The sequence below is a fragment of the Anser brachyrhynchus genome (genome assembly GCF_964034855.1).
Source record: "Anser brachyrhynchus genome assembly, chromosome: 1".
Classification (NCBI taxonomy): domain Eukaryota; kingdom Metazoa; phylum Chordata; class Aves; order Anseriformes; family Anatidae; genus Anser; species Anser brachyrhynchus.
The window spans coordinates 72,144,221-72,171,808 of NC_137694.1; the positions used below are offsets into that span (position 1 = coordinate 72,144,221).

Consider the following 27,588-nt stretch of genomic DNA (forward strand, 5'->3'; position numbering starts at 1 on the left):
CTGACTGAGTTTACTGAGGAGTCAGAGGAATACCAGAACCAGAGCAAACAAGGAGACATTTTGGCTGGAAGTAGAGGACGGCAGAGAGAAAGAGGTACAGGGATTACATTTTCAGCAGAAGCAAGAGGTTACATTTGCTCAACCATTTTTTCAATAGTTTCTAACTTTCAGCAAATGTCTTTGTATTTATAGCTAGAAACACTCACTGCCCTGAGAGAAGAACACTGCTCTGGGGCACCTCGATATGGCAATTCCTTCTGTCTCACCCAGCTGTGCTACTTTATATAAACAGGTTCTGTTTGAAGAAGTTGGTGAGGAAGTCAACTACTCTGGGCATTTATGTTTGCAAAATATTATACCAACTAGCAGAATACATCCAGTAAAGTTTCTTTGCTTTTACTGAGGACTGACCACAGACCCTCCTTAAGTGTATTTCAGAGCAATAGAACATGCTTGCCAAGGCTGTATTTGCAGCTTCTTTCTGCTTGCAGTCCTTCACTTCCATTTCCCCATTTCATGCTGTTACACTGTTCCAAAGCTGTAACCAGGAAACTCCTCTGCCCACGTAGTTGACATTTCTAAGTGGATTAATGCGCAAATGCATATTTTCACTGGAATTGGCTGAAAAACAGAAGACAAATAAACGTAAGCAAATGACTGAAAGGTTTGCTAGTTTCATTATTATTTTCTACTGCTTGGCATTGGCAATAGATTGCTGACTCACTGCTTATTTTCTACTTTATCAGTCAGATTTAAACCTACATCATGTATGGATCTGAGTTATATCATCCCTGACAACCTGTTGACAACCTGGGAACACACGTATATACGCATGTCTGGGACACAAGCCAGCCCAGAACTACCAATGCACATTTCTGAAACTAGAGTTGATATGGTACACTCCTCTTTCTACCCCTCCTTTTCTATTCTTTTATTTAAATAACTTCATTTGTTCCGATCTCAGAGCAAGGGGGCAAGTATAGGGAAACATGCCTGATGGAAAGATCCTTCCACAACTTTCCAAAACCACAGAGTGCACATCTCGGTCCTGATCTTTTGGGAGGTACTGTGACATGACCAGCAATCGCTCACACAGTGGCTGTGTGTACCAGGCAACACAAGCCGGCATCCGCTTCTCTGTCAGGGGTAATTAACTTCCTGAGGTGGGGGGGTGGGTGATCCTGCCTGCTTCTTTGGCTTGCATTGCCGGAGAGTTTGAAGGTTAAAGCTGAACTTTGGTGGATCTGACACTCAGCCCCCCCATCTTTCTGGTTCAGTTGCGTCTCCTTTTTCACACTCCTACTCCAGCATTTTATCAGGAACCGCTTCTTGGCTCTGCACCCTCTGCCAGGACACAACCGTGGCACTGGCAAGCAGCTCCCTGCCAACACAGAAGACAGAAAACCAACAGCAGCACGACACGAACACTAGAATTATATCAGGCCGCGAAGTTTCTCTTTTATTAAAGTAAAAAAAACCAACAACAACATGCAAAGAGCAGGCGGGCCCTCTGCCGCTCCGCCCCACGCCTTCAGTTTCGATTCCTGAAGGCAAGAGGCTGCCTCGTCGCCTGCCTCCTTGTCTCCCGAGGCAGAGAGGCAACGATGAGCGACCCGGTGGTGTGCAGCTTCCTCACCAAGACCCTGTGTGCCCAGGGCGGCCGACTGGGGCTCACGGAGCTCCGGGAGCACATCGACCTGTCGGAGCAGCAGCTGGTGGAGACGCTGCAGGCAGCGGGGCCCCGGCGGTTCCTGCTGACTGGAGATGACGGCCTCCCCGCCGAGGTGCTGGCCGTGTCGGACGTGCGGGTCTGTGTCCTCAAGGAGTGCCAGGGCTGCGACCGCCTGCACCTCTGCAAGCTGCACCTCAGGGGCAAGTGCAACCTGGGCCCCAGGTGGGCACCCTTGGCCGGGGGGCGGCTGTGGGGCAGGGGGGCACCTCCGTCTGCTCTGTGGGTGTGTGGGTGTGTGGATGGGTGAAATGTTGTGCCAAGGGTGAGGCGAAAAGCAAAGCAGCCCTGAAAGACAGGTGCTGCTGGGGATGGGGCTTCATTTCCTGTCCGCAGCACCCCCTTTTCTGCCCTTGTTGGGGGATGCGAAGGGCAGGCCAAGCAGCCTTTCAGGGGATTTGTTTTCTTTCTTTTTCCTTCCCCGGGGCTAACCGAATCTGGTAGCTATTAGCTAAGTAAATAAACAAACAAAAAAGTCAGGAAAATGAAACACAAATGCAGAAATGAAAATGGAAAGCAGTTCAATGAGAATGAACTCGAAAGAAGAATTTCCTGTCGGAGGCTTCTGTTGCAGCTCTTGGTCCTGGGGTGTTATCACCGGCCTTCTGCCTCTACAAAGCAGTTCCTCACACGCTCAGATGGGAAGGAGTTGGAGAGGAAAGGCCCGGTGTGTATCCAGATGGTACAAGTGAAATACTAGGCTGCTAAAACTCTGTTACTCTTTGTTGCTTTGCTGACTTGGTAAGATAAGGCTACGTAGGATTTGCAGTTAGAAATATCTTCAGGTGCACATAGGCACCCCCACTGGAAGAACAGAAATATGCAATGATTTCCTTTGTCATGCTGGAGCACTCCTGGGCAGCCTCCTACCCTCTCAGTAGTGCTAAGCGTTTAAAATTGCCTTTGTGTGTATTAATAACTAATACAAGGAAGAATATGCCTTTCAGGTGTATTTAGGGGACGAAGGGATGTTGATTAAAATGAGGAGACAGAAAGAGGGCTACATGGACCACATGGATCAAGACAGGTTAATTTTTAATTGATTTTAATCAAGGTTCGTTTCCAGATCTTGCATCCTTTTTTGTTGGAAAGGAAAACATCTGTGCAAGTTACTGGGGTCTTCCTGTTCAGTGAAATCACGACTTTTAGTCAAACTAAGTCAGCTTTTAACTTGTGTCTGACCAGTAGCTTTTCATTGCTTTTTTTTTCTAAATGTGTTGCTAAACCACAGTTGATGAGTCATCATAGCATTTCTGGGCTGTTTCAACCTTTGACTTAGAAATGAATACTCAAGTGATATAGATTGTTGTGTGGCTGTTGGTGGCATCAAGTGGGTGCAGAATCTAGTATCCTTAGAAGATTGTTTCTCAGGACTGGCAATGGCATATTCCTGCCCTTCAGACCTTGCATTCTTATTTATTTGGTTACAAAGCAATGTGTCCTACAGTTGGGTGGTGAAATGTCTACATAAAATTGTGTAATGTAATTCAGCATGTCAGGTAAAATGTTATCACAATCTTCAGTAGTTAACTAGGGCCTAAAAGGAAAAACAGAACAGAGGTTTGAGTCTGACAGGGTAACAGGTACTTATTGGTTGAATATGTCTAGCCTTAAGGCTATATCAAATTATGTTTTTGAAGGGCAAGCTTTCAGGAAACTATTTTACTGCATTAAATTATTGCGTAGATATACCTTATTTCTCCTCATACCATTGATTTTGAAATATCTTTACAAATACATGCAAAAAATTAGAATCTCTCTTTCTTTGTAATTCATACTCACTAAACATGTTTATCTTGAGTTAGTAAGTGGTGCCAGCATTTCACTAGTGTCCTTTAAGCATTCCTTTATCCAAAACTCCAAGTTCATGAACTTCCATGGATGTTGTGGTTTGTTGTTGTTTTAAAACTTCCCACCCAGTAGAGATAACATTCTGTTGTGTTCAGTTTCATTATCTCTTTGTTTTGGGCTCTCGGACTGTTGCATCTTTCTTTACATGCCATCCCTAAGACAACATTTTACATGCACGAAATCGAGCTCATTGCAACTTCCCTCACTGCTGACGTATATCCTCTAAAATCAGCATTCCCTCCAGCTGTTCAGGTTGTGTGACTTGACTTGCCTCTTACTGGAGAGGAAGAAAGTGTGGGGCAGACAGACTTGGCTTTGTGTCTGTGCTTTCTTACAAGTGGTCTGGCCACATTTATGTTAAAAATGGGGATAATAACAGTACTGTATTTCAGAGTGATTATTCTGCTTCCTTCATACTCTTGCTAATTTATTATCTGCATGTTCACAGAAGCTTTTGCCGAAGTGCTTTTCTCTCCATGTTTTTTATCAAATTGTATGTTATCTAAGGCTCTTTAAACCAACTTGACTGAAAAAGTGAACATCTGATATTTCTGTCTATTTTCTTGCAGAGCTTGTAGGTACTCTCATGACATCAGCAGCGCTGAGAACAAAAAAGTCCTAAAGACCCATGAGTTGTCTGGCCTCAGTGAGGATGAACTGCGAGTCCTGCTTCTCCAAAATGACCCTTTCTTCCTTCCCGATGTGAGTTGTTCTGATTTTTTAAGCTTTTGTTTATTAGGAATAGGAAAGGGTAAGAAAGAAGGTGGGGGTCTGATCTCAATTTCAAGCTCTTAAGTTATACCAGAAATATTAAGATTAGTCTGAATGAACTATGAATGGGAATGGCTGTCTGTGAAAGCACCAGAAGAAATGCTAAAGAGCAAGGGTTGTAGAAATGCCATGTACTGATAACTAAAAAAACATAACAGCAATAAAACTGTTAAACACAGAGGAGCATCTTGCTTGCTTATATAGCAGAAGGCCTGCACTTGGTTTAGGCCTTGTCACATATGACTTGTCAGCAGAAGAGCTACCCTCTGACAGCAGGAAACGTACAGCAAGCTTCCATCTGGCCTGTTCTGTGTGCCATTCCTCTTCCTGTTAGCCCAACAGGATGCCCATAACGTTACTCAAAACAAGCAAACAAAAGACGTCAGCAACTTCATCAGAGATTTACAGATGGTGAAGTAAGCAAGATGGAGGTGAAAGATCACAGTCACCATACATGCATACAGGGTATAAAGGCCTAGCAAAAAACCACATTTGTTGGCTCTTAGCCAAGAGATAATGGAAACTGGGAAGCAAGCAACCCTTTTCTTGTCCAGCCTACATAGGCCTGCATGTTTTGATGCTCATGGGCATAGAAGAGTGAGAAACATCTGTGAGAAAATGACCAACTGACTGCAGTCAGTTTCATGTAAAATCTGCTCCTTCAAAAGTGCACTGAGGCTTTCCTACAAAAACTGAGGTTACTTTCCTACAAAGCAACCTGTGTTCAGTTTGTATGTAAGTAATTGATTTTGTTAAGTTTGGCCGAACAATGCAATCTCTGGTTTTGTGTGCATGTGCATATGGGTAGTACAATTTTCAAAGTACTGTTTCAAAGCCAAGAGTATCCTATTCTGGCTACAGCTGTTCCTGGTTAAGAAATTACTGGAGTACTGCCTGCTGCTCTTGTCTTTTGGAAGTTATAGTCTCCGCAGATCTGTTGGCATAACAGTTCTATTGTTTTCTTATTCCCTGCTGTGACAGTGATGGACTTTGACAAAATAGAGCATTTTTTGGTGTTTTAAAATATGTCATGCTGGCAGATTCAAGGAGCATAATGGTGATGAGCAAGGAGGATTAATAATCTTCATCCAGCTCAGCTGCATCTACAACCTAAGTGTTTCTTGTTTAGTTACTCCCAGTAATGAGCAGATAGTATCAGCCATCATTGATTGGTATTACTCTTACACTCTTATCTGTAGATCTGCCACTTCTGGAGGGCATCAATAATCGCTGCTAGTAGAGCACTGTAACTCCTGTTACTGAGTAAAATAGCTCAATCAGTGGAAAACATTGACTTAGGCCATTCTACAACCTGAGAGCTGAGGCAGGGGTATGAAAGCCTGCTTCACTTTTCTTGCTTAGAAATGCTAACTGCATGTGTGCCTGCTGACAAATGAAAACCCTCAAGCAAAAAGAATCTTTTTTCTTCTGTGGACTGAACTTGGGAGCAGGGTAAGAAAAAGCAACAGTACCCCAGAATCAGGATTTTCTTATACTTTCCCTCGCCTTCTCTCTGGCTCTCCTTTTTCTTTTTGCTGGCAAATGCAAGGGGCAGTGTGTTTTCTTGCTGCAGCTAAATAGTGTGTTCTCAGTTTAATTGAGGCACAGCTTTGTTCTGGTTTTGTGGTTTATTATGATGCTTTTTACAAGAAGACATCTTATCTGTCCCTTCTGATGCTGTGGGAACATGTGACAATACAGCATCAGACAGACATCTATGGTGGGGCCATGGCATGCTGTGCAGAATCCCCATCCGTGGTGAGGTTCAACACTCTTGCTGTTCTTCACAACTTTATAGTATTTTTCCAACAAACAAACAAACAAACAAAACACTAAAGCTATTGGCCTTTTACCCATACAAAACTGAATGTTTTGTATAGTACACCAAGGTTGACCGAGAACATTATGCATTTATGCATCTCCATAGGAGCATGGTCTTATAAATGGTACATATAGGTTGTATTGTTGAAGGCAGTCCATGTTTATGTTCACAGTATGCTCTCCTGTTGCTTGGCTGTCGCTAGTGGTAACCTACAAGCCTCTTCAGCCAAGGCCTACAGGTCTAAGCTGATGAAAGAACTGGAGCATCTTTCCTATGAGGAGAGGCTGAGAGAGCTAGGACTGTTCAGCCTGGAGGCTCAGGGGGATCTGAGCAATGTGTACAAATGTCTATAAATACCTGAAGGGAGACGGCAAAGAGGACAGAGCCAGGCCCTTCTCAGTGGTGCCCAGTGCCAGGGGACAAGAGGCAGTGGGCACAAATTGGCAGACAGGAGGTTCCCGCTGGACATCAGGAACCCTTCTGTGCTATGCGGGAGACTCCACAACCTCTCTGGGCAACCTATGCCAATGAACATCACCCACACAGTACAGAAGTGCTTCTTATCAGTTTTTCTGCCATAGAAGCTGAATGCCTGTAGATAACAAAGAAAAAAATCACTGAATCTACTGTGCTTCTCCATTTTGTGTTGTATCTGTTCTCCCTGTTTATAGGTCTGCCAATTTTACAACAGAAGGGATGGTGTCTGCAACCAGAAAAACAACTGCAGCAGGCTTCATATTTGCCGACACTATCTCCAAGGGAAATGTAAATTTTTTGTATGCAAGAGATCCCATAAGCTGTTGGATGAACACCCGCGGAGAGTGTTGGAAACTGCAGGCATTGATGCGAAGATAGTTTCAAACTTCCAAATTATATATGATCACAAGCATGTGGAGTTCAACAAGGAACAGAACAAGGAGAAAAGTAAGTTGTAAGAAGAAATGGGTTTAAATAAGATTTTGAGATTGACAGACGTAGAAGCTGTTCTTTCCTTACCTCACAGCTAAACCCCATCGTCACTTCCGTGTTTACAACTACAAGCGAGTAGAAACATCGAGGAAAAAGCAGGCGGATACAAACAGCGAAGAACAGAAGCTACCTTTAGAAACCACAATGGGCTCTGGGGTGCATGTACCACCTTCGAAAGGTGAATCTAAATAAATACCAATGGTTTTTCCTATTTCACCTCTTACAACATGGAACTTTTTTTTCCGATTCTGCTGTTGATCTGCATTTGGGAATGGAGTAAGTCGTGGCTAAGTCATGTGGGAGGGAGAGCTGCCTTCTTATTGTGTGTAATATTGCTATCGAGTGGCTGCTGATAGTTGTGACTAGCTGGAATTTTTAACTGTTACTGCTGATCTGTCAGCAGTGGAGTGCCCTGTAAAATGATCTGTGCTGAATGTAATCCTCAACACACAAATCGGGATCTTGCCAGCTAGCTGAGGTTCTGTTACAGCACTGCTATTCATTCAGTCTTCTCATGCAGATCCCAGTAGCGACGAACCTCCTCAGAGCCAACCCCAGTTGCCAGCAGGTGCCAGAGGTAAAGAAGAAGGTATGGATTTTTTCTACTCTCCAGTCCTGAGATCAAGGGTTCTCACCGGGATTTGGTTTCATACAGTCCTACAGCTCCCTGTGGTAGTGGGAGAGCAGCTTATGAGCTTACCATACCATATGCAGAAAGTGTCAGACAGCCTGCAGAGGAGTGTTGAGATTTCTGCCTGAGCATTGTGCAGCATAGCCATGTGTGTGTCCAGTCTGGGGAGCAATTGGGAACAGTTCTGGGCCCATTGCTTCCTTCCTGGGAGGGAGAGGGAGTTGTGTGTCTGTGATCTTTTCCTTGTCCCCAAGGAATGGATACAGCTTTAGCAGTAGAGCGGTTATATTGATACACATTCTAGTGTGTGAATAGGAACTCTTGCATCTCCTGCCCTCCTGGGCAGAAGGGCCTTGGCTTCAAAGGCCTAATTCAGAATACAGGGATAGTCAGATCCTGAAGTGCTTGGCTTGGCTATTACAGTCAACTCCTTGTTATGTGTGGGATCAAATGTCAAATGCAGTATCTTTCTCATGGGATTGTTTTCACAGGGTAAATAAAGGACTGATGTGTTCCTTCTTGTTAGGTAAAAAAGACGATTCCTCTGCGAACACTTTGAAGGACAAGAAGGAAGATAACAGTGACGAGATCTGCTTGTTCTATGTCTGGAAGTACTGCAAACATAACGGTAAGCCTTACAAGAAATAATAGTATTTTGGAGAGCAGTGTCTGAAGAGGCACTGTCCACTCAATGGCTCTGACTAGTGGAGGCACATGGCGTGTCAGCACCTCAGCATTGTCCATGGCCAGTTATACATTCTCACTGTTTCACTTTGTTTCCAAGTCAGTAATGAACTCTGTTAGAACTGCAGACATAATCACAGGAAATTCAAGTGGATACACATAAACCCTCCCTCCTTTTGATAACATGTTTTTGGTCTATTTCAGTCACGTTGATGAGGTCATGCCTTGGGCATGATTTTCTAAAACCCTTTAACTGTTAAATGTTATACTTTCTGTAGCTATTAGATCAATTTAACAACTGGCCTTATGCTGATGGTTGATCATATGTCATCCTTTATTCCTGTTGTGTCTTATGGATGTCTGATAATAGGCGTATTCTTGCCCCATTAAGTCCTTTAAAAAGTGACCTGTTACAACGATTTAAGAAAACACAGTAGTTGTACTATGTAAGCTAAATGTGATTCTTGCTGTGGCCAATAATAGGGATCTGGGGAAAATATAAGTATAAGCAGTTGTATTCAGACACAGTCCCAGAACAGTCTCCTAAGCCTTAAGTGATTTAGGCTTCCTTGGATAAGAGGGATGTAGCATTAAATTTTTCTTCTGGTCAACTTGTCTGGTCACTTTCTAAATTTCTACTCCCTTTCTGACTTCCTGGTCTTGGCCAAAGACCATTTAACTAAGTCAGACTGTGTTCACTTTTTGCTTAGGAAGTACGTACTTAGTTGCTTGAAGATCATTTGGTCTCAGATGCTTGTGTGTGTTTAGCATTTCTGTAGTGGGTTTGTGTTCTTGTAAAGATGCAGTTCTCCCCTCAGAAGCTCCTTTTCTGAATCAAATGAGTAAATTACTCTTTCCCACTTAAGGGCTTGATAATGCCTCTTCTTCACCATTACTTGGAAGAGAGGCAGTGCTTTAAAAATAAATGATGCCTTTTATGGGTACTTTATGAACCATAGAAATGAAATCTAGCCCAGAGAGACCAAGTGTGGTTTTTTTTTTCTATAGCTTTTCAAGTTAATTTAGAGATGGTGCTTTCAAGACAGGGTGTGTTCTACCCCTATCAACAGAAAGAAGGAAAAAAAGAAAAAAGAAGTGAGTTATTCTGTTTTCATAAACAGGGCTAGTTGTCATATATTTTGTGGTCAGAAACGTCAAGGGAAAGGAATGATAAAACTTTTTGGCCCTGTCTCTGCAGCAGATACCCCAGCCTGGTATCACGTTTCTCAGACTCTCTCTGCTTCTTTAAGACCAGGCTTGAGGGTGAAGGTTATGAACTTTTTGACTTGCATGGTGTGAATGGTGTGCCCAGGCTCAAAGCGACTATACTGTGACCACCAAACAGCTAAACCCAACCACTGGAGAGTTAGTGTGTTTAGCCATATGGTGTTTGGTTCAAAAGTTGTGAATAAGAGGTTTGGTCCGTACTCAGATGTGGAGTGCACATCAGCTACCCTAACAGGGAGGTATGGAGGTCAGACTGTGCCTGTATAGAGCAGCATGCATTCATGCAGAGACGTTAAGGTCTGAACTCAAACTCACAGACCTAAAAAAAGTCTTCCCCTTTCTGTGTAACACAGGTCCCACATATAAGGCAGCTGAAGTTGTTGCTTCCCATGTTCTGAGAAGCAAAGCAGCAATTCCAATGGTGTCTAACAGTCTTGTTAGCAGGACTGTGTGCTACATGTTCCAGGATGAATGTAGAGTCTCTCTTGCAGGATATCCTGTGGAGTATTGCAGTCCTTTATGCTGCCTCATTCGTTGGGCTGGGCCTAAAGAAAACACTTTAACAGTCCATCTTGTTAATGAGCTCAGAAGCTCTAAGGGACTGAGGGAAAGAGAAGCAACTATTTTGGAGTGCCTGTAAACTTGCCCCTTTACAGCTGAGAAACATGGTGATGTGACATATAAACACTAACTTCTTGTCTGTGGCTCTGCTTTCCCAGCTGCCAAAGTCGTGTCCCAGCAAAGAGACAGTTGTGTTTGTTTTTTTTTTTGAATACATTTGGCAGGATTTTCTAGATAATAATAAAGAAAAACACACCGCTATCGTTTCAACACATTTCTAATTTCAGTGGTCTGTCTTTATTGTTCATACCAAAGCCCAGGAGGTAAAGCCAAAGAATGCAAAAAGTGTTTGTTCCTTTTTTTTTTTTTCTTGTCTTGTTTTACTTTCTGTGATTGCAGAGCTCTTGACTAAGTCTGATCTCGTTACAGACAAATGCAGATCGATTCATTACCATTTGCCATATCGATGGCAAGTATTTAATGGGTTCACCTGGAATGACCTTTCCATGATGGAGGAAATTGAAAAGGCCTATTGTGACCCAAAAATGAACAGGTATATTCATAGTTGGACTGGTTGCTTAAAGTGCTGTGGTTGAGCCTATGAGGGAAAACTCTTGATTTCTTCTTAGAGATGTCTGACTTCCATAACTTCTGATTAGTCTGATTAGTCCTCAGAGTCTGGGAGGAATGTACAAAGATGAGGGTTTTTTTTTTCCTTTCTAAAGAGAAAAGTAAAAGTGACTGTATGGAAATATCACCCCATTTTCATCTTCTAAAGTATAACACGTCAGTATCTTGCATTTAAAACTCTGCAGAGTAATAAGAGTAAAGTGGAATTCAGTGCTTAGAGTGTTAGTATTTCAAGTAATAAATCATAACGTATTTTTACTAACTAAGTTAGGTCTCTTAACAGTAGTTCAGAGCTGGTCTGTATTATGAAATGCCCTCTCCCTTTCCCTCTCCCTTTCCCTCTGCTTTTTCCTCTCACTTTCCCAATGTATGCTAGGGTCATTAATTTTTCCTTTAACTCCTTTCTGAAATCCACACTGTAAGTCAGCTGGATTGGTAGGGGACCCCAAGTTTGCCCTTGATAAATTGACATTGTCATTTTGGCTCTTGCCTTTTAAGCCAGAAAATTATTTTGATTTGCTGCTTGACTAGGCTGCTGCGTGGTGCAAATCACAAGCAAGATTCCCAAGATGAGGCCGCCTCAAGTTAATTTTTCAAGACTGCAAAGAGTAAAATTCCATGTAGCTCCAGGCAGTGGGATTTGTAAAACTCACAGTTGTGATTGTGTTCTTTGTAACCACAGAAAAAGAACAAAGCTGATAAGCTGCAGGTGTTTTTGGCAAAGTCAGTAAAGTGCTTACCAGCTTTCATTTTTCTACTGAGAAAAATTGCTGTGTGCATTTGTTTACTGCAGAAATCTTTGCCTGTTGTGTGTGTAGCCCCAGAAAGTCTGTGAAGCTGGCAGCATGTAATATGGCTAGTGACTGAGATGATATTCGCTCTCTCACAGGCCATAGCTCACTTCTGAATGTTGGAAGCAGTTTTCAGAGCTGCCATGCATGCTGTGGAAAATACTCTTATTTCAGGCCTAATTAAGTTCAGACAGTCACATTATATTAAAGAAGATTGCACCAGATTAAACAGGGGATTAGATTATTAAAATCTGTACTTTTTACTGTAATAAACCTCTGAATTTGTCCTTACAGTACAGCAGATAAGAACATTAATTTCCAGACAATGACCTGCTCCTCTTCGTTGCTTCGACGCCTCTCTACACCATCATCTGTCACACAACCCATGTTTGTATTGACTACAAAGTGGATTTGGTATTGGCAGAATGACCAAGGCCAGTGGATTGAATATGGAGAACAGGCAAGTCAACATCCTGTACACCTTCCTCATCCTGTGCTTTGAATCACTCCTGAAGGAATGTGTGGAGCTTCTTCCCTCCACTTCCTTTTACACAAACGAGGTTAATTAAGTAAATACTTGTGCTTGAATTTTAGCATCAAATAAGGGAGGGAAGCTACAGATATTCCTAACAGATGTGGTAAAATGGTGACAGGCTGGAGGGGAAGGAACACGCCTCTTCTCCTTACAGTGAGATTCAGTACAAGCAATTATCTTTCCTTGTACCTGGATGATTTGTCAAATCTGCTTTCTTGACAAAGATCTTGATGGTGAATGCAAGAAGACAAAATACCCTTTTTTTCAGCTTACGTTGACTGTTTTTGATGATGCTTGCTGGTTTCTGTCATCAGATTCCCATTTGGAGTTGTCCATGTCTTCTACATACTATCCCTGAGATATGTACCTTTTAAAATTATTCAGGAAGTAGTCTTGCCTGTTTTAAGCATTGCCCTTTTGCCTCAGAGATGTAAGGATTGCTGTCTCAAGTCAAACATCACCTTTTTCCTTGGGTGGGCAAATCCTCTTTAATGAGAGAGTGATCTATCTGAAAAATTGCCATCTGATGCTATGGGGACAGACAGGTTCTTTAGGGATCCTGGGCAGAATGAAGATGCTACTAAGTTGTAGTTATAATTGAAGCTTTATTATTCCGCAGAATTTTGTAATTAATGTAGCACCAGGTTTTATGATCAGCATAGCACAGTATTTTATAATCAGCATATCTTACAGTTAGTTAGTGTTTATTCTAAGCATCTGAACCCTCTGCAGGCTGGGTCTGTCACAAATTAATTTGGACAAGCTAGAACTTAACAGGAATTAGGTTTTATTAACATTTTATGGTAAACCACAGAATTAGTTTCTGTGATATTTAGGGATTTAGTTAAAGATTTGAGAATGGCAAGGTTCACATGAGACTTACTGCAAGGTACAGGGGTTTCTTAAACTTAGTTGCATGCTTTAGGGACATTTTTCTTTTTGGTGAATTACTTACCCTTTTGTTTCATCGGCGTATTCAGCAGATGATCGTTGAATCTCAACAAGTCTGGCCTTTGGTGAATTACTCACTTTCCTCTTTTTGCAGCATATGCAGCAGGAGTCTGCCCTGAGAGACATGCCAGCTTAGGGGGAGTTTTGGTTCATAGCCCACTGCTATCCTGAAGAGCTCAAGGGGCTCTTTGCTTATGACCAGTATTTACAGGATCACAAGACGATTGACTCTTAGTACTTTTACGTCCTGGTTATGAGATAGACAAGGAAAATCTGGTATTTTCCACCAACTCTGACATTCTGGTATCTTCCAGAATGTCCATTTCTGGTACTTCATAGACTCAGCTATGATCCAGGCCATAAGGGTTTGAAACATGATCAAGGAGTTTTGTACTCACCTGTTTGTACTCACCTGTTACACCTGTTGCCCATTGACAATAGAGGAATGATGTAATGTTAGTTAATCTTGAACCACAGCTGAGTTTGGGGGAAGAGCTACTCCACCAAAGGGTCAAATCCTAACACTTGGCATGCAATATAACAATCACAATCTACACTTGGAATACTTGGATTATGAGTCACTCGGTCCTTGAAGGAAGCATACCATGGTGGAGGCATCCCTGGCTGCTGGGGAATCATGGGTTTTGGCATCCAGCAGCAGCTCCAGTCCACGTCCCACTTAGGACCTGTAGCTGCTTGACTTTACAGGCAGTGCTTCATGTGCTCTTACACTTCCCTGGGCTGTAACAGGGTCACCACATCCTGTTTGGCCAAGTGCCTGGGATCTCGGAGACTGGCGGGGAGGGAAATAGTTGGCCTGATGCCCAGAGCCTTCAAGACCAGAAGGGAGGGAAGAAGTCAGCCTGGCACCCCAGGACCTTCAAGGCTAGTGAGGAGGGAGAAAAGGGGGGCTGATATATGACCAGCTCACTTACAGATAATGGCTGCTTACTCTACAAAATGGCATTAGTTATGATAACCATATTACCAAGGGTCAGGAGTAGGGGGCACTGGTCAGAGAAATGCAGGAAAATAAATAAATAAGGCATCTCTCCGTCTTCTCAGGAAGATCAGTTTTCCCTACCTGGTTCACAGTGTAGCTGCACAAACGGTTTTCTTGGCTGAACACAGAGTTGATCCAGGGACAGGGAAAGGTAGGTAGGGGAAGATGATAAATATAGTGGCTCTGGTAAAGTTGGGCCTTGATTTCAATCAGCAGCTTAGATAGAAAGTGTCTCCGTCAGCATACTCTGATGTTTTACATTGGTTTGTACACTAGAGAACTATATTTGTTACAGAGATTTATATGGGATACTTGTATGTCCAGTATTATGTATGTCCACATATTTAGGAGTGTTTGGTACTCACAATAGGCCACAACGGTTCTGGCTAGATCCCTGTTCATCCTTTTCATTGCTTCCTCTTTCCTTCTACCCAAACTAGTTATCTAAGGTTTAGTCTTGACTGTGTATAATCATTACTCTTCTCTCTCTCTTGTGTTTTTGTTTGTTCGATTTTTTCTTAAAGGGAGAAGGTGATGTTGTGAACTCGCCATCTTCTGACATACTTGAGAATTTGTATCTGGCAGATCCAGATGCCATCGTACCTTTCCAGGCTGGCTTGTATGGTTACCAGCTCAATTTTAAAGGTACTCATTTTAAAGGTTCTCATTTACAACTATGCAGGGTTTTACAGAGGTTAATTTGCAAACTATCCCAGCTTTTCAAGGCTATGCCTTTACTAATGTTACCAGATTTACTCACTGGAAATGAGGTGGTGACAGAAGTGAGGAAATTCCTTACAGAAGTACCCTTCCCCCTTACTCCTTGATGCTCTCTAGACTCACATAGGAGCAGAAATCAAAAGATCGAAGTCTTCACATAAAGTCATGGTAAACCTGAAGTGAGGTAATCTCCCCTTCTGTGCTGCTGGAGCAACTTTTGAAAAGCACGAATGACGTATAGGAGCAAGTAAGATAGGCAAAGGCTGAATAAGAGTTACAGGGAAGGACAAGAAGCTTACGTAGTCTTTGCGCAACTATTCTTCAGCAGATAGCATTGACAATGAATATGCCATTTTTCATTAATGAATGATTATCATTAATTAATGACCCTATCTGCTAGACTTATTCATTACATTTTTTCATTTTCCTTTCTCTTTTTCCCTCTAGAAATGACCCAGACAAACATTTCTTCTAAAACTAGAAGACGGGTCTGTAGGCGACCAAAGTTTGTGTCTTATGAAGAAGTGCAGAAGATAAAGCAAAGGTAAATGATGCCCTTAAGCTGTTTCATATTTGAGAAGTATTTATAAGGCAAAATTGCTGCCAGTGTAGATAGTAGTTGTGCAAAGAATTCAGCTGTTGCTAGAAGAAAACATATCCACTTGCTATATGATGAGCTGCCTGCTCGGTGCATTGCCTCATTTCTGGGATACATGTTACTCCAGGTACCACATCCACAGGATTGGTGATGGACATTCATGTCTTAAATTGGCACATGAAAGAGGACTGTGACAACTGAATGGCAGCTTACAAAATGAGTCTGTTTCCCAATTTCTCTGTGGTTTATTTTGTTTATTTTTAAATGTAGGAATTGCCCAAAGGGGATGCTGCCAAATTGAATAGTCAGAGCAGAACTAGAAATGATAACACTTTCGCACTTTCTTTCCCTTTGCTAGCAGTCAGAGGGATTCGTCTATTCCAAATCAAGCCTGTCCTCCCCACTGGGATTCATTTGCCTTGCCTGACTCAAAATACAAGGTATCTTATTTTTTAGTTTGTTTGTTTTAATTACTCACTCTAATGATATTAAAAAGTAGTCTTACTGGAAGAGAAACACAGACTGTTGAAGTCCTACAGTATACTAAAAAAATGCTTCTCGGTGTTATATTTGTCCTTTTATATACTGTTTTTGACCCTGATTAAGGAACAGTGCATCATGTTGAGCACAAGAGGTTTTACTCATTGACTGTTACAAAATCTTGTGTGATATTGATCAAATTGTATTGGCACAGACATACTGATAGCTAAGGGCAGGACAGAAGTAATACATTTTCAGACTGAGAATTCCTTCTGGCTATTTTCAATTGACATAGAGCTCCATTGCTATTCTCACTCCTTGTACTTGATTTTCCCTAGTGTTAATACATTGGGAAAGGCATGAGAACCAGAATTATCATGTCTCTTAGCTTCCATGGGCTGGTTTCTGTTACTCTGCTTTGTCCTGAATGTTTAATTTTACACTGACTACCTTCTGTTGGATTGTGCCTTACTGAATGTAATACTAGTATCTGTCTGTGTGTGTGTATAGCAAATTCATCTAAATACAGTTCTGCTAAAAAAATCAATAGGTAAAGTTTAAGTTAATTGCTTGGTACATTAACTCCCTTCACATCGTTGTTTTTCACAATTAGTAGAAAAACAAACAGGCAAACAACAACAAAACCACTAATTTTTTCAGACTGTAAAAGTTTCAGGTGTCTAGCACCTGATGGTTGAACTAGTAAGAGTTTGTGTGGGAACCTAGCAGCCAGACCTTTTGAAGAACTGGACCTGTGATACTCTGAGCTCTGTCACAATAACAAAGACAGCTCATTGGCTCTTCCCTTGGCTTTTTAGCAGCTTATCTGAATAAAGCTTGATTTTCAACGTAGGCTTGATTTTTTTCAAAAGAATGACGGGAAGACAGGTAGCTCAGTTCCTGTTAGGTCTATGAGTTGTATGCACTTAGTGCTTCCCTTATTTACTCTGAAAGTTTCAGTCTGAAAATTTCAGTTGAGTCCATTCATTTTGATGTTTCTGGAGTCACTGAAGTGTGTGTGAGAGGCTTTGGAATGTGACATGCAGATCCATGGTATCTCTGGTGGAACTTTTGCGGATGTGTGAAATTAAAGATCATCTTGTTTTCTAGAGCTCAGTTTGCTTGTTGAGTTGGGACCTAAGAAAACTGTCTCTTAATTTACAAACTAAATGCCTTTCATATGAAAGGAAACGTTAATTCTGTACCTAAAAAATGACAGAGCCCACAGTACGTTTTGGTACTAAAAATGAAAACCTGGGCTAGATTAAATAATTCTGTGTGGCCCTAAGCATGTTTTTTGCAGTAGGTAATATTGGGACTGGCTGGGATTCTGCATGCATGTGGTGACCATCGTAACATCTGACAATTATGACCTGATGAATTCCCTTCTCTTCAGATACTGATAAATAATTCTGGCAAACCTTGCTGCACTGGAAGTGACCCGTTATAAAAAGGAACACCTATGAGATAGGGAGAGAGTCTTTCTTGCTTAAGAAGAGCAGCTCTGTTTTGGTAACATTGCTTGTTCTTTGAGTGTTGCAGTGTCTTAATCTGTAAATCATTTAGTCATAGTGCTATAGAAAGTAGAGTATATGAAAAGCATGTTAGATGTTGGTAACAAACACCAATTGGAAAATTGGTGTGAATCTCTTTGCTGTTTAACAGACAAAGTTAGTAGCTGATAAACCTTTTAAAGGCGAAAAAGGAATTGATATTTTCTCTGGGACTTCATGTTGGGTTTTGAATTGTATCTTTAATGTAGAACTGAGAAATGTGTGTGATGAAGGTGGTATGTTTTTGTGTCAGTGGATTAGTCTTCATGTGGCAGCTATGTTTCAGAATCCTGACAATGTGTGCTGAAGACTGGTGTGCTGAAGACTACTGTGCTGTATCAAGGACGGAAGCTGATGTGTCATAATGGGTTAGCAAATGGTTGTCCTTGCTAGGATTTTCCTTTTTAAGTCTGAAGACGAAAAGAGCTAAAGAAGTTTTGTTATTACTAAGCACCAACCTGCAACAGCAAGGTGGTGTTACCCTTTGTTAGTAGGGGTTGCATCTTTGGGGAAATAAAGACTATCCCAAAAGAGAGTTTATGCAAAGTAGAACTGTCTTCGTTGATTGGAAGCCATCACATCATAAAATAATTGAAGTACCCATCTTACAGTTTTAGGCATTGTACCATGTAGCTGACATTCTGTTGTACCTAGAAAGTTTACACTTCCTTAGCAAAAGATTGAACATAGCAAAAGCGTATTTTATAGTCCAAGTAAGAATCGTTTATGTATCAATAAAGGATGTAGTACTACAATATGTTGACATAATTTTCATCTTGTAGGTGACAGTGAGCTGTGGTGTCAGAAAGCATGCAGATAATAAATACTAGCTGGTCCAAATTGTTTTGTGTTGCATTGTGAAGAGGCTTTGCAAAATATTCTTGTATTAGGGCATGGGAAAAGTTCTTCAACTGTGTAAAAACTTTTTAATAAATACAAAGAAGTAATTCTTCCTTGTGCAGCTGACTTTATTCTTGATCCTTATAAGACTCTCATAAAATAAGCCTCTTCTTCATTAAGTATTTAATGCATGGGTTAGACGTGATATCTAGAAAAACACTCCTTTATCTATATGCACCTGTAAAATTTAATCCCTGTTTTATCTCCTCTACAAATTTATCCTTCTAAAATGTGCAGCTTTCAACTGATAGGCTGAAGTATTGATTTCATATTACCTCCCTGAATGACCACAGCTTTCCTTCTTAAAACACGCCTTCGATAGGTGGGTTGCTGGGTCTCTCACTTTAAGTCCTCTTGATTCCTCAGTTGACTTCGGCAGCAGTAAAGTGAAAAGCGTTACTGCATGAATAAAGTAAAATGTCTTACTGCATGACATCAGTCTGCCAGCATTAGGCATTTTCATTCTAGTTTACAGAATATAAGTGCCCATTCTAGAAGATTAGAGAAAATTGGGAAAATTATTCACGATGTAAGCAGAAGAGCACAAATCATGTTTAAATTGTTTTACATTAACTTTTCTCTGGGAAAAATGTGCATTTCTTCACGGATTTTTAAACACAAAATGTGGATTAATAGACTTTGTTTTCTTTAGGAAAGGAAGAAATGTATTTGTTTACGTGGGTATTTAGTGTAACATTCCTATTAGAATCTTAATTGCTCTCATGTTTAGAAATGTAGCTTTTTTTTTTTTTCCTTAAATCTATATTTAAATGCAACTTTCCAAGTTTTAGCTTTGGAAAGTTAAGGAGGTTTGATGCTTGGAGACTGCATGTGTGTTACAAATGATAATTGTTATCTAATACTTTTGTTCTTAATCAACTTTGTTCATAAAACTAATATTATCTGAAATTATCAGTCAAGTTTGCTTTTTGAGATTACTCTTTCATTGGGATTTATAGCTACCAGTGTCAACTCTTACTTGGAGATGACAAAAATTTAATTGACCTCTTCCTCACTTTCAGTGTCCTTCCTGAAGAGAGGTGAGGTGTCCTTGCAGAGCAGGAGTGACATACTGATTTACATATTTATTGTTTGTCCTAATTATTCACAACAATTTAAATCATTAAATCAACTTCCTTACGTATAGTTTGAGGGCCATTCTGAATGTTTGTCTGCCGTAATCAGGCTTCTCTGTGTTATGAGCTAACTGAAGCCTCATGCCTTCTGCTTTGGTTTATATTTTATAGGCAGTGGAGATCAGTAACATATCCTCTGAATACAAAGAAATAAAGAAGCAGTTTGAGCAGACTATGAAAACCTACAACATCGTTAGAGTACAAAGGATTCAGAATCCATCACTCTGGAAAGTATTTCAGTGGTTAGTATTTGTTTTGTCATCCTTAAGGGCAGGGGGTCTGCAAGAACTGCTGTCCTAAATCTACTTCCTGGGAAGTGAAAGAGGTTGCCACCTGTGCTTTAACTTGACTGGTATTTCCTTCTTAGGGGCAGACTGAGGAGTGAAATTAAGTGACTAAGTGCTATCAGTCTAAGATGGACCAGAGAAAGCCATATTCCTAGGGAGAGCTTCCGTTTGCATGACTCCTTCGAAGGTGAAGGAGGGGGTGACAGAAAGACATGAATGACACAAAACTGTGATGAGGATATTGACAGTGGCATGGAATTGTATATTGTCAGAGGGGTTGAACAGAAACTGCCTGTTGCACGTGCATTCTGTCTGTTACAAATGTTTATCCATTATAGTATACAAAGTACTTGTTAAAAACACTTGTTTGTGCCAAAGAGGCAGTGGGAACAAACTGGCAGACAGGAGGTTCCCTCTGAACATCAGGAACCCCTCTGTGCTCTGTGGGTGACGGAGCACTGGCACAGGTTGCCCAGAGAAGTTGTGGAGTCTCCTCAGAAACACAGAATCATCTAGGTTGGAAGAGACCTCCAAGATCACATAGTCCAACCTCTGACCTAACACTAACAAGTCCTCCACTAAACCAGATCACTAAGTTCTACATATAAATGTCTTCTAAAGACCTCCAGGGACTCAACCACTTCCCTGGGCAGCCCATTCTAGTGCCTAACAACCCTTTCAGTAAAGAAGTTCTTCCTAACATCCAATCTAAACCTCCCCTGGCGCAACTTTAGCCCATTCCCCCTCGTCACCAGGCACGTGGGAGAACAGACCAATCCCCACCTCGCTACAGCCTCCTTTAAGGTACCTGTAGAGTGCGATAAGGTCGCCCCTGAGCCTCCTCTTCTCCAGGCTGAACAACCCCAGCTCCCTCAGCCACTCCTCGGAAGACTTGTTCTCCAGAACCCTCACCAGCTTTGTTGCCCTTCTCTGGACACATTCAAGCACCTCCATGTCCTTCTTGTAGCGAGGGGCCCAAAACTAAACACTACTCAAGGTGCAGCCTCACCAGAGCCGAGTACAGGAGGACAATCACTTCCCTAGCCCTGCTGGCCACACTGCTTCTTATACAAGCCAGGATGCTGTTGGCCTTCTTGGCCACCTGAGCACAGTGCTGGCTCATATTCAGCCGACTATCAACCAATACTCCCAGGTCCTTCTCTGCCAGGCAGCTTTCTAACCACTCATCTCCCAGCCTGTAGCGCTGCTTGGAGTTGTTGTGCCCCAGGTGCAGGACCCGGCACTTGGCCTTGTTGAACTTCATACAGTTGGCCTCAGCCCATCGGTCCAGCCTATGCAGATCCTCCTGCAAAGCCTTCCTACCCTCGAGCAGATCGACACATGCACCTAACTTGTTGTCTGCAAACTTACTGAGGGTGCACTCGATCCACTCATCCAGATCATCAATAAAGATATTGAAGAGAACTGGCCCCAGTACTGAGCCCTGGGGGACGCCACTAGTGACCGGCCTCCAACTGGATTTAACTCCATTCACGACGACTCTTTGGGTCTGGCTACCCAGCCAGTTTTTAACCCAACAAAGCGTACGCCAGTCCAAGCCAAGAGCAGCCAGTTTCTTGAGGAGAATGCTGTGGGAAACGGTGTCCAAGGCCTTACCGCAGTCAAGGTAGACCACATCCACAGCCTTTCCCTCATCCACTGAGCATGTCACTTTGTCGTAGAAGGAGATCAGGTTCGTCAAGCAGGACCTGCCTCTCATAAACTCATGCTGACTGGGCCTGATCGCCTGGTTGCCCTGCAAGTGCCACGTGATGACATTCAAGATAATCTGCTCCATGAGCTTCCCTGGCACTGAAGTCACACTAACAGGCCTATAGTTCCCCGGGTCTACCCTCCGGCCCTTCTTGTAGATGTGCGTCACGTTTGCTAGGCACCAGTCCATGGGGACCTCCCCTGATAGCCAGGACTGCTGATAAATCATGGGAAGTGGCTTGGTCAGCTCTTCTACCAGTTCTCTCAGTACCCTCGGGTGGATCCCATCTGGCCCCATCGACTTGCATACATCCAAGTGCTGTAGCAGGTCTCCAACCATTTCCTCGTGGATTATGAGGGCCACATTCTGCTCCCCATCCCCTTCCACCAGCTCAGGGTACTGGATATCCAGAGAACAACTGGTCTTGCTGCTAAAGACTGACAAAGAAGGCATTAAGCACCTCAGCCTTTTCCTCATCTCTTGTCACTAAGTCTCCCCCTGCATCCATAATACGTGTTTATGTATTTATAAAAACATTTTCTGTTATCCTTAACAGCAGTAGCCAGATTGAGCTCCAGATGAGCTTTGGCCTTTCTAATTTTGTCCCTGCACAGCCTTGCAACATCCTTATAGTCCTCCTGAGTGGCCTGCCCTCTTTTCCAAAGGTCATAAACCCTCTTTTTTTTCCCTAAGGTGTAGCCACAGCTCTCTGTTCAGCCAGGCCGGTCTTCTTCCGCGCCGGCTTGTCTTTGGGGATGTGGGGACAGACTGCTCCTGAGCCATTAAGATTTCCTTCTTGAAGAGTGCCCAGCCTTCCTGGACTCCTCTGCCCTTCAGAACTGCCTCCCAAAGGACTCTGCCAACCAGTGTCCTGAACAGCTCAAAGTCTGCCCTCCGGAAGTCCAAGACAGCAGTTTTACTGATCCCCCTCCTGACTTTGCCAAGAATAGAGAACTCTACCTTTTTGTGGTCACTCTGCCCAAGATAGCTCCCGATCACCACATCTCCCTCCAGTCCTTCACTGTTTGTGAACAGAAGGTCTGGCGGGGCACCTCCCCTGGTAGGCTCACTAACCAGCTGCGCCAGGAAACTATCTTCCAGATCCTCCTTGCAGATCTTCAAAAACCACCAGGACGTGGTCCTGGGCAGCCTGTTCTGGGTGGCCCTGCTGGAGCAGGGGTTGGGCCAGACGGCATCACCCTTCTGTGTGACTCTGTGTGAAAAAAGAAGTGGGCAAGGGTAAGGGTGCTTAGGCCCCTTTTTTTCCAGTCAGATTTTTTTAAGGCTTCTTCAAGAGTTTGAGTACCTCTTCTTAATGAAGTCAGTGTTCAGTGAGAATGGTGCATCCTTACGCTTTAAGATTATGATCTCTGTTTTCCAAAGCTCTTTTCTGGTTTTCAACATCTGCATCAGTGATCTCAAACTCTTGGTACTTGTGCCAAGACACATACCTGCAGATTGGAGCTGGCAGCAGGGACAGTGACCACGTTCAAGTGCATTTAGTAGCAGATTAAGTTGTTGCATAGAACAGTTGTCTAGTTTAAAACAAAAGCACGGATACATAATACAAGTATTCTAGGACCATTTCATTACCATTCTCAATGGTAATGAAGATGAAAAATACTTCTCAAATAAGTACTTTGACCTGTGAAGTAATTGAACCCAGGAAGTTATTGGCTAGTAATTCAATAAAACACTTCTATCTAGCAAAACTTAGGCACCTGAAAACATGTAATTTTATGTACTTTTAATCCTCCTCTGATGAGACATTTAAACTAACCAGGCAGAGTTCGACATAGTTATGAAGTTCTCTATCAACGAATTGTAGTCCATTGTTCTTATCACTTCACTAAGGCAGTTTTCAAGTTGGAAGTATTCTCCCCTCTACCTTGGTCTGTTAACTTTGTAGCTGATAACTTCCTGAAGAACGTTACTTTGTTGTCCACTTCAGCAGCTTCTGAAAATCTGTGGAAGGTCATGATGCTGTGCAGTAGTGATGGGAGATACTAGTTAAGTCTCCCATTGTGATTCCTCTTTTGGTACTGCTCATAGCTCGCCATCTGATGCTGGCCTTAAATTAATAAGGTCTTCAGTGGTGAAGGGAGGGTCAGTTTATCTCTTTCTGGTTCTTGTCTCCTCAGCAGAATTGCACGGGCAGGAGCTCAGGGTGGTGGAGGGTTATGATGGAAGGGCTGATACAGGGAATGTCAGGTGCATGCTGAAAGCTTGTCTCAGCACAGCCTTGTCCTCCTGCAGGATGATTGGCCCCATGTGCAAGGCAGTTTCAGTCTGCTGGAGGAGCAAAGAACAAGCTGCCTCTAGGCTTTATTTACTGCTGAAGCATGGAGGCTCTGGGGTTAGTACAACGTCCGCTCTGCAGCGTTTGTGTGTGTATGTGGGAAGGGACAGGAGACATTGAAGCAGAACTAGTATGACCCTGCACAGGAGCAAAAGCTGTGGGGACTGTAGTAGTGTCAATGCTTGCTTAATTCTGGCTTTTGTCAATGAATTGATCTAGAATTGCTGGGCACTGGTATTTGTAGATCATTCATCTTGCAATTTTTCATCATACTGCTAGTCTGTCTCATCTTCCAAGCTGAGGGAGGAGAAAGCAGACAGGAAATCTCATCCAGCTGATATTTACATGTACATCACGTACTTTTAATTATTTTTTAAACCCTTTCTCAGTTTTCTTCCATGGCTCATGCTCTCCCATACTGCCTTTTTCTGTTAGGAAAAAGGAGCAAATGAAGAAGGAAGCTGGAAAGAAGGAAGTAAACGAAAGGCTCCTGTTCCATGGAACCAAGGGTGCCCGCCTGGAAGATATCTGCATAAACAACTTTGACTGGAGAACTTGTGGAAGCAATGGAGCCAACTATGGAAAGGGTATGTAGGAAATGACTGAGTGTCAGACCTTAGAACCCCCTGATTTTGAAGTCTTTAAAGATGAAGACCCCCCCCCCCCCCCCAAAAAAAAAAAAAAAGTAGGAATTGGTGTTAGCATCTTCCTTCTCTCTGGGGAGGACAAGAATTTGCTTTGTGCAGGGGTATGCTTTTTCACAAGGTGTTGAGGGAATTTGAAAAAGCCCCTGTAGCTGGAGGTGGGATCTTCTAAACATTCAAGGTCATGATTTAGACTTGCCAGAGAAATAGCTGATACTCATGGCAGGGAACAAGAAGGTGTGCATTCCCTCAGCATGATCATGGAAGGTCTTTGTGTTTTCTTGTCTATCCCTCTAATAACAACACACATACCTGTAGTGTTTTTATGCCATGTTTGGTTTTTCTTTATAATTATTCCTATAATAGCAAATTCCAAATAGAAGTTCTGAGGTGAAACCCTTTCTCTTGTAAAATAAATAAGTAAATGCATTCTACAGTATTGTGTAAACTGAGTAAGAGGAGACCTGAAAGTTGGGTCAAATGCCTCCTGAAAAAGGTGATGCTCTGTTTTCACTGTCATTTTATACAAATCCCTTATAACCATATGTTTTTTTACCTTTTTTCTAGGAAGTTACTTTGCTAGAGATGCTTCATATTCCCATGAATACTGTCAGTCTACAGTGAAACCAAATGTCATGTTCATGGCTCGTGTATTGGTTGGAGATTACGTTCAAGGCAGGGCAGACTATGTTCGCCCCCCAACAAGGTCTGCTGACGGACTTTGGTCTTATGACAGTTGTGTGGACAACGAGTTAAATCCCTCCATTTTTGTTATTTTTGAAAAATATCAAATTTACCCAGAGTATCTGATAGAATATAAGGAGGCAGAAAAAAAATGTATTATATCTTGAAGTGATCAGAGCTGTTTGTATCCCTCATGTTATCTTCCAAATTGCAGGTGTTCTCATATTTCTTTTTAATACAACATTTTTGAATGTTAATCCAAAGAATTTTTGTGTTGAGGAGGACTGGCAAAACAGATGTTATATCTGTTGAGACTAATTTCCTTGTCTTCTCCCTTTCTCTCCCAAATGAAGCAAAGATATTTGGATAACCATAGCAGAAAAATCAGAATCATGGGACAGGAAATTGAATGCTACAACTTCTGTGGATAAATAATTGTAAACACATTTTCTTGGAAATAGAGTAGAGAGAATTTCTCTTTATAAACAGGTTTGGTTAAGACAATAATTAATGGTATGGTAGTTTTTAAGCTTTCTGGTTTTTAGCAGTTCTCAAGATTCTAACAGCATTTTGCAATGCTGAAGGCTTTGTAGAGACTTGAAAATTCTTTTCAGTGCAGAGTATGACTGTACTCAATCCTCTTGTCTATCATGAATCTAAACAAATCAGTGTATATAAGAATGACTTGACTTAGTTTTCAAAGTGCTGTTTGTTAATACCAGTACTAGTTTCAAGTTTAAAATGGTAAAACAAAGAATGAAAAGTTTAGTTTAATTTCATGTTGTAAATTCTCAACTGGAGAAGTTTCGTCTGTACAACGGCAGCTGCTGTTTTGATCAGGAAATTGCTGGATCAAATTCTTTTTGCAGATTTGCAGTAACTTGCTCTGTGACCTATACAGAAATGCATTTGGAGTGAAACTATGAGAATCACGACCTGTGAATAAGCTAAACTAAAATTTGGTGGTTTGGCTGCAGCTAATGGTTGTACGTACATAAAGGCTGTGTGACAGTCAGCTAGGCTTTCAAGTGAATGTGGCCATGTACTTTCTCACTGTGAACACTTGCTTAGCAAATGCTGTAGGACCAGAGAAATATCTTAAGAAACGTTGATCTTTTCAGTCCTACTTGTGTATGTAAATTTTCGTTTTTCCCAAAATAAAAAATAACCGGAAGAGACCAGTTATTTTATCTTGAGGCCAGTGGTAGAACTACTGGCCTAAGGCATTTCGTATATGTGTTTTGTTGCACACAGTGCATTCATTTGAGAATTCACTGTCAAGTGTAGTTCCTCTTAGTACTTCGAGCACAGTGATCCTGGATACTGATTAATTTGGTCCATTTTTTGGTATTTTTTTTTTGGTCTTTGTCAGTGAGGTACAACCATACTAACAAACAGTGGTTAAACCCTTTTAATTAAGTTAGATGTTTTTTCTCATCCCAAAAGGATAATGTCATATAGAGATTCTACTGAATTTTACTAATGAATTCGTAAGTAAATTGAAGAAAGTAGAAAGATATTCTTCTGCAGAAAGATATTCTGGCAGTGTAGCTATTGAGACAGAAACTGTTGCTGAGGCTAAAGAAAGACTAATGGTAATTTAAGACAAGCTTTACAATAACATGAATAGCTTCCTAGTAATTTGCATCTTGAACACTAGTCTGTCAATCCCGTGTACTACTCAAATTCTCAAAGTTACCCAGAGAATGGGAAAATACATAAAACTAGTATATCTTATTAGAATGACTGTTTTAGAACTAAATGAAAACATATCAATAATGCACTAAATGGGAAGGTTTTACCTATATTCAAATTCTCTCACTTTTGGTTTGCCTGTAGAGTTCCTAAATCACTGGGTTTTGGCATGTTTGCAAATAAAATGTGTTTTCAGTCACTTTTCATCTTGTTAATGTGCAGTTTGTCTCTATTTGTAAAAGGATGGCAAAACTCAACACATCTAGTAAACTAGCTACTTAATACATATGCTTACTGTCTTCCTTTCATCCGTGTTTCTAAACTGGGCAACTGTGTGGATGTAGTTTTGCATTTTAGTGTAGATGCTCAGCACCAAGAAGCCACTTGCTCACTCTCCCCAGGTGGGATGGGGGAGAGAATTGTAAAGGTAGAAGTTCAAGAACTCATGGGCTGAGATAAGGACAATTTACTAGGTAAAGCAAAAGCTGCACGCGAAGCAAAGCAAAACAAGGAATTCATTCTCTACTTCCCACCGGCAAGCAAGAGTTCAGCCACTTCCAGGGAAGCAGGGCTCACCACACAGAGCAGTTCCTTGGAAAGAGAAACACCATCACCCCAAACATCCCCCCCCTTCCTCCTTGTCTATCCCAGTTTTAGTTGCTGAGCATGATCCCATATGTTGTGGAATATCTTTTTGTTCAGACTGCGTCACCTCTCCTGGCT

The 27,588-nt window shown here is 41.9% G+C and overlaps 1 protein-coding gene across 2 annotated transcripts; it reads left to right on the plus strand.

The window, feature by feature from the left end:
- The first annotated feature begins 1,227 nt into the window (after positions 1–1,227).
- Positions 1,228–27,149, plus strand: LOC308188024 (protein mono-ADP-ribosyltransferase PARP12-like). Of its 2 annotated transcripts, XM_080576583.1 has the most exons (15): positions 1,228–1,894; positions 2,304–2,396; positions 4,150–4,282; positions 6,845–7,097; positions 7,177–7,320; positions 7,663–7,731; positions 8,300–8,401; positions 10,675–10,798; positions 11,961–12,130; positions 14,684–14,800; positions 15,323–15,419; positions 15,832–15,913; positions 19,654–19,784; positions 24,278–24,429; positions 25,054–27,149. In XM_080576583.1, the coding sequence occupies exons 1-15, from the start codon at positions 1,605–1,607 to the stop codon at positions 25,335–25,337; spliced, it is 2,241 nt and encodes a 746-aa protein (XP_080432709.1). In that variant the 5' UTR covers positions 1,228–1,604; the 3' UTR covers positions 25,338–27,149. The 2 variants fall into 2 exon arrangements, with proteins under 2 accessions (XP_080432709.1, XP_080432710.1); XM_080576584.1 differs by lacking the exon at positions 2,304–2,396 and having other exon boundaries at positions 1,243–1,894.
- The last annotated feature ends 439 nt before the right edge of the window (positions 27,150–27,588 follow it).

Excerpts from the sequence above, each read along its gene's own strand:
- LOC308188024 (XM_080576583.1), top strand. The coding sequence starts at position 1,605 with ATGAGCGACCCGGTGGTGTGCAGCTTCCTCACCAAGACCCTGTGTGCC. Across the intron at positions 2,397-4,149 it reads AGTTGGAGAGGAAAGGCCCG|AGCTTGTAGGTACTCTCATG; the intron begins GTGTGTATCCAG and ends ATTTTCTTGCAG. Across the intron at positions 10,799-11,960 it reads TGTGACCCAAAAATGAACAG|TACAGCAGATAAGAACATTA; the intron begins GTATATTCATAG and ends TTGTCCTTACAG.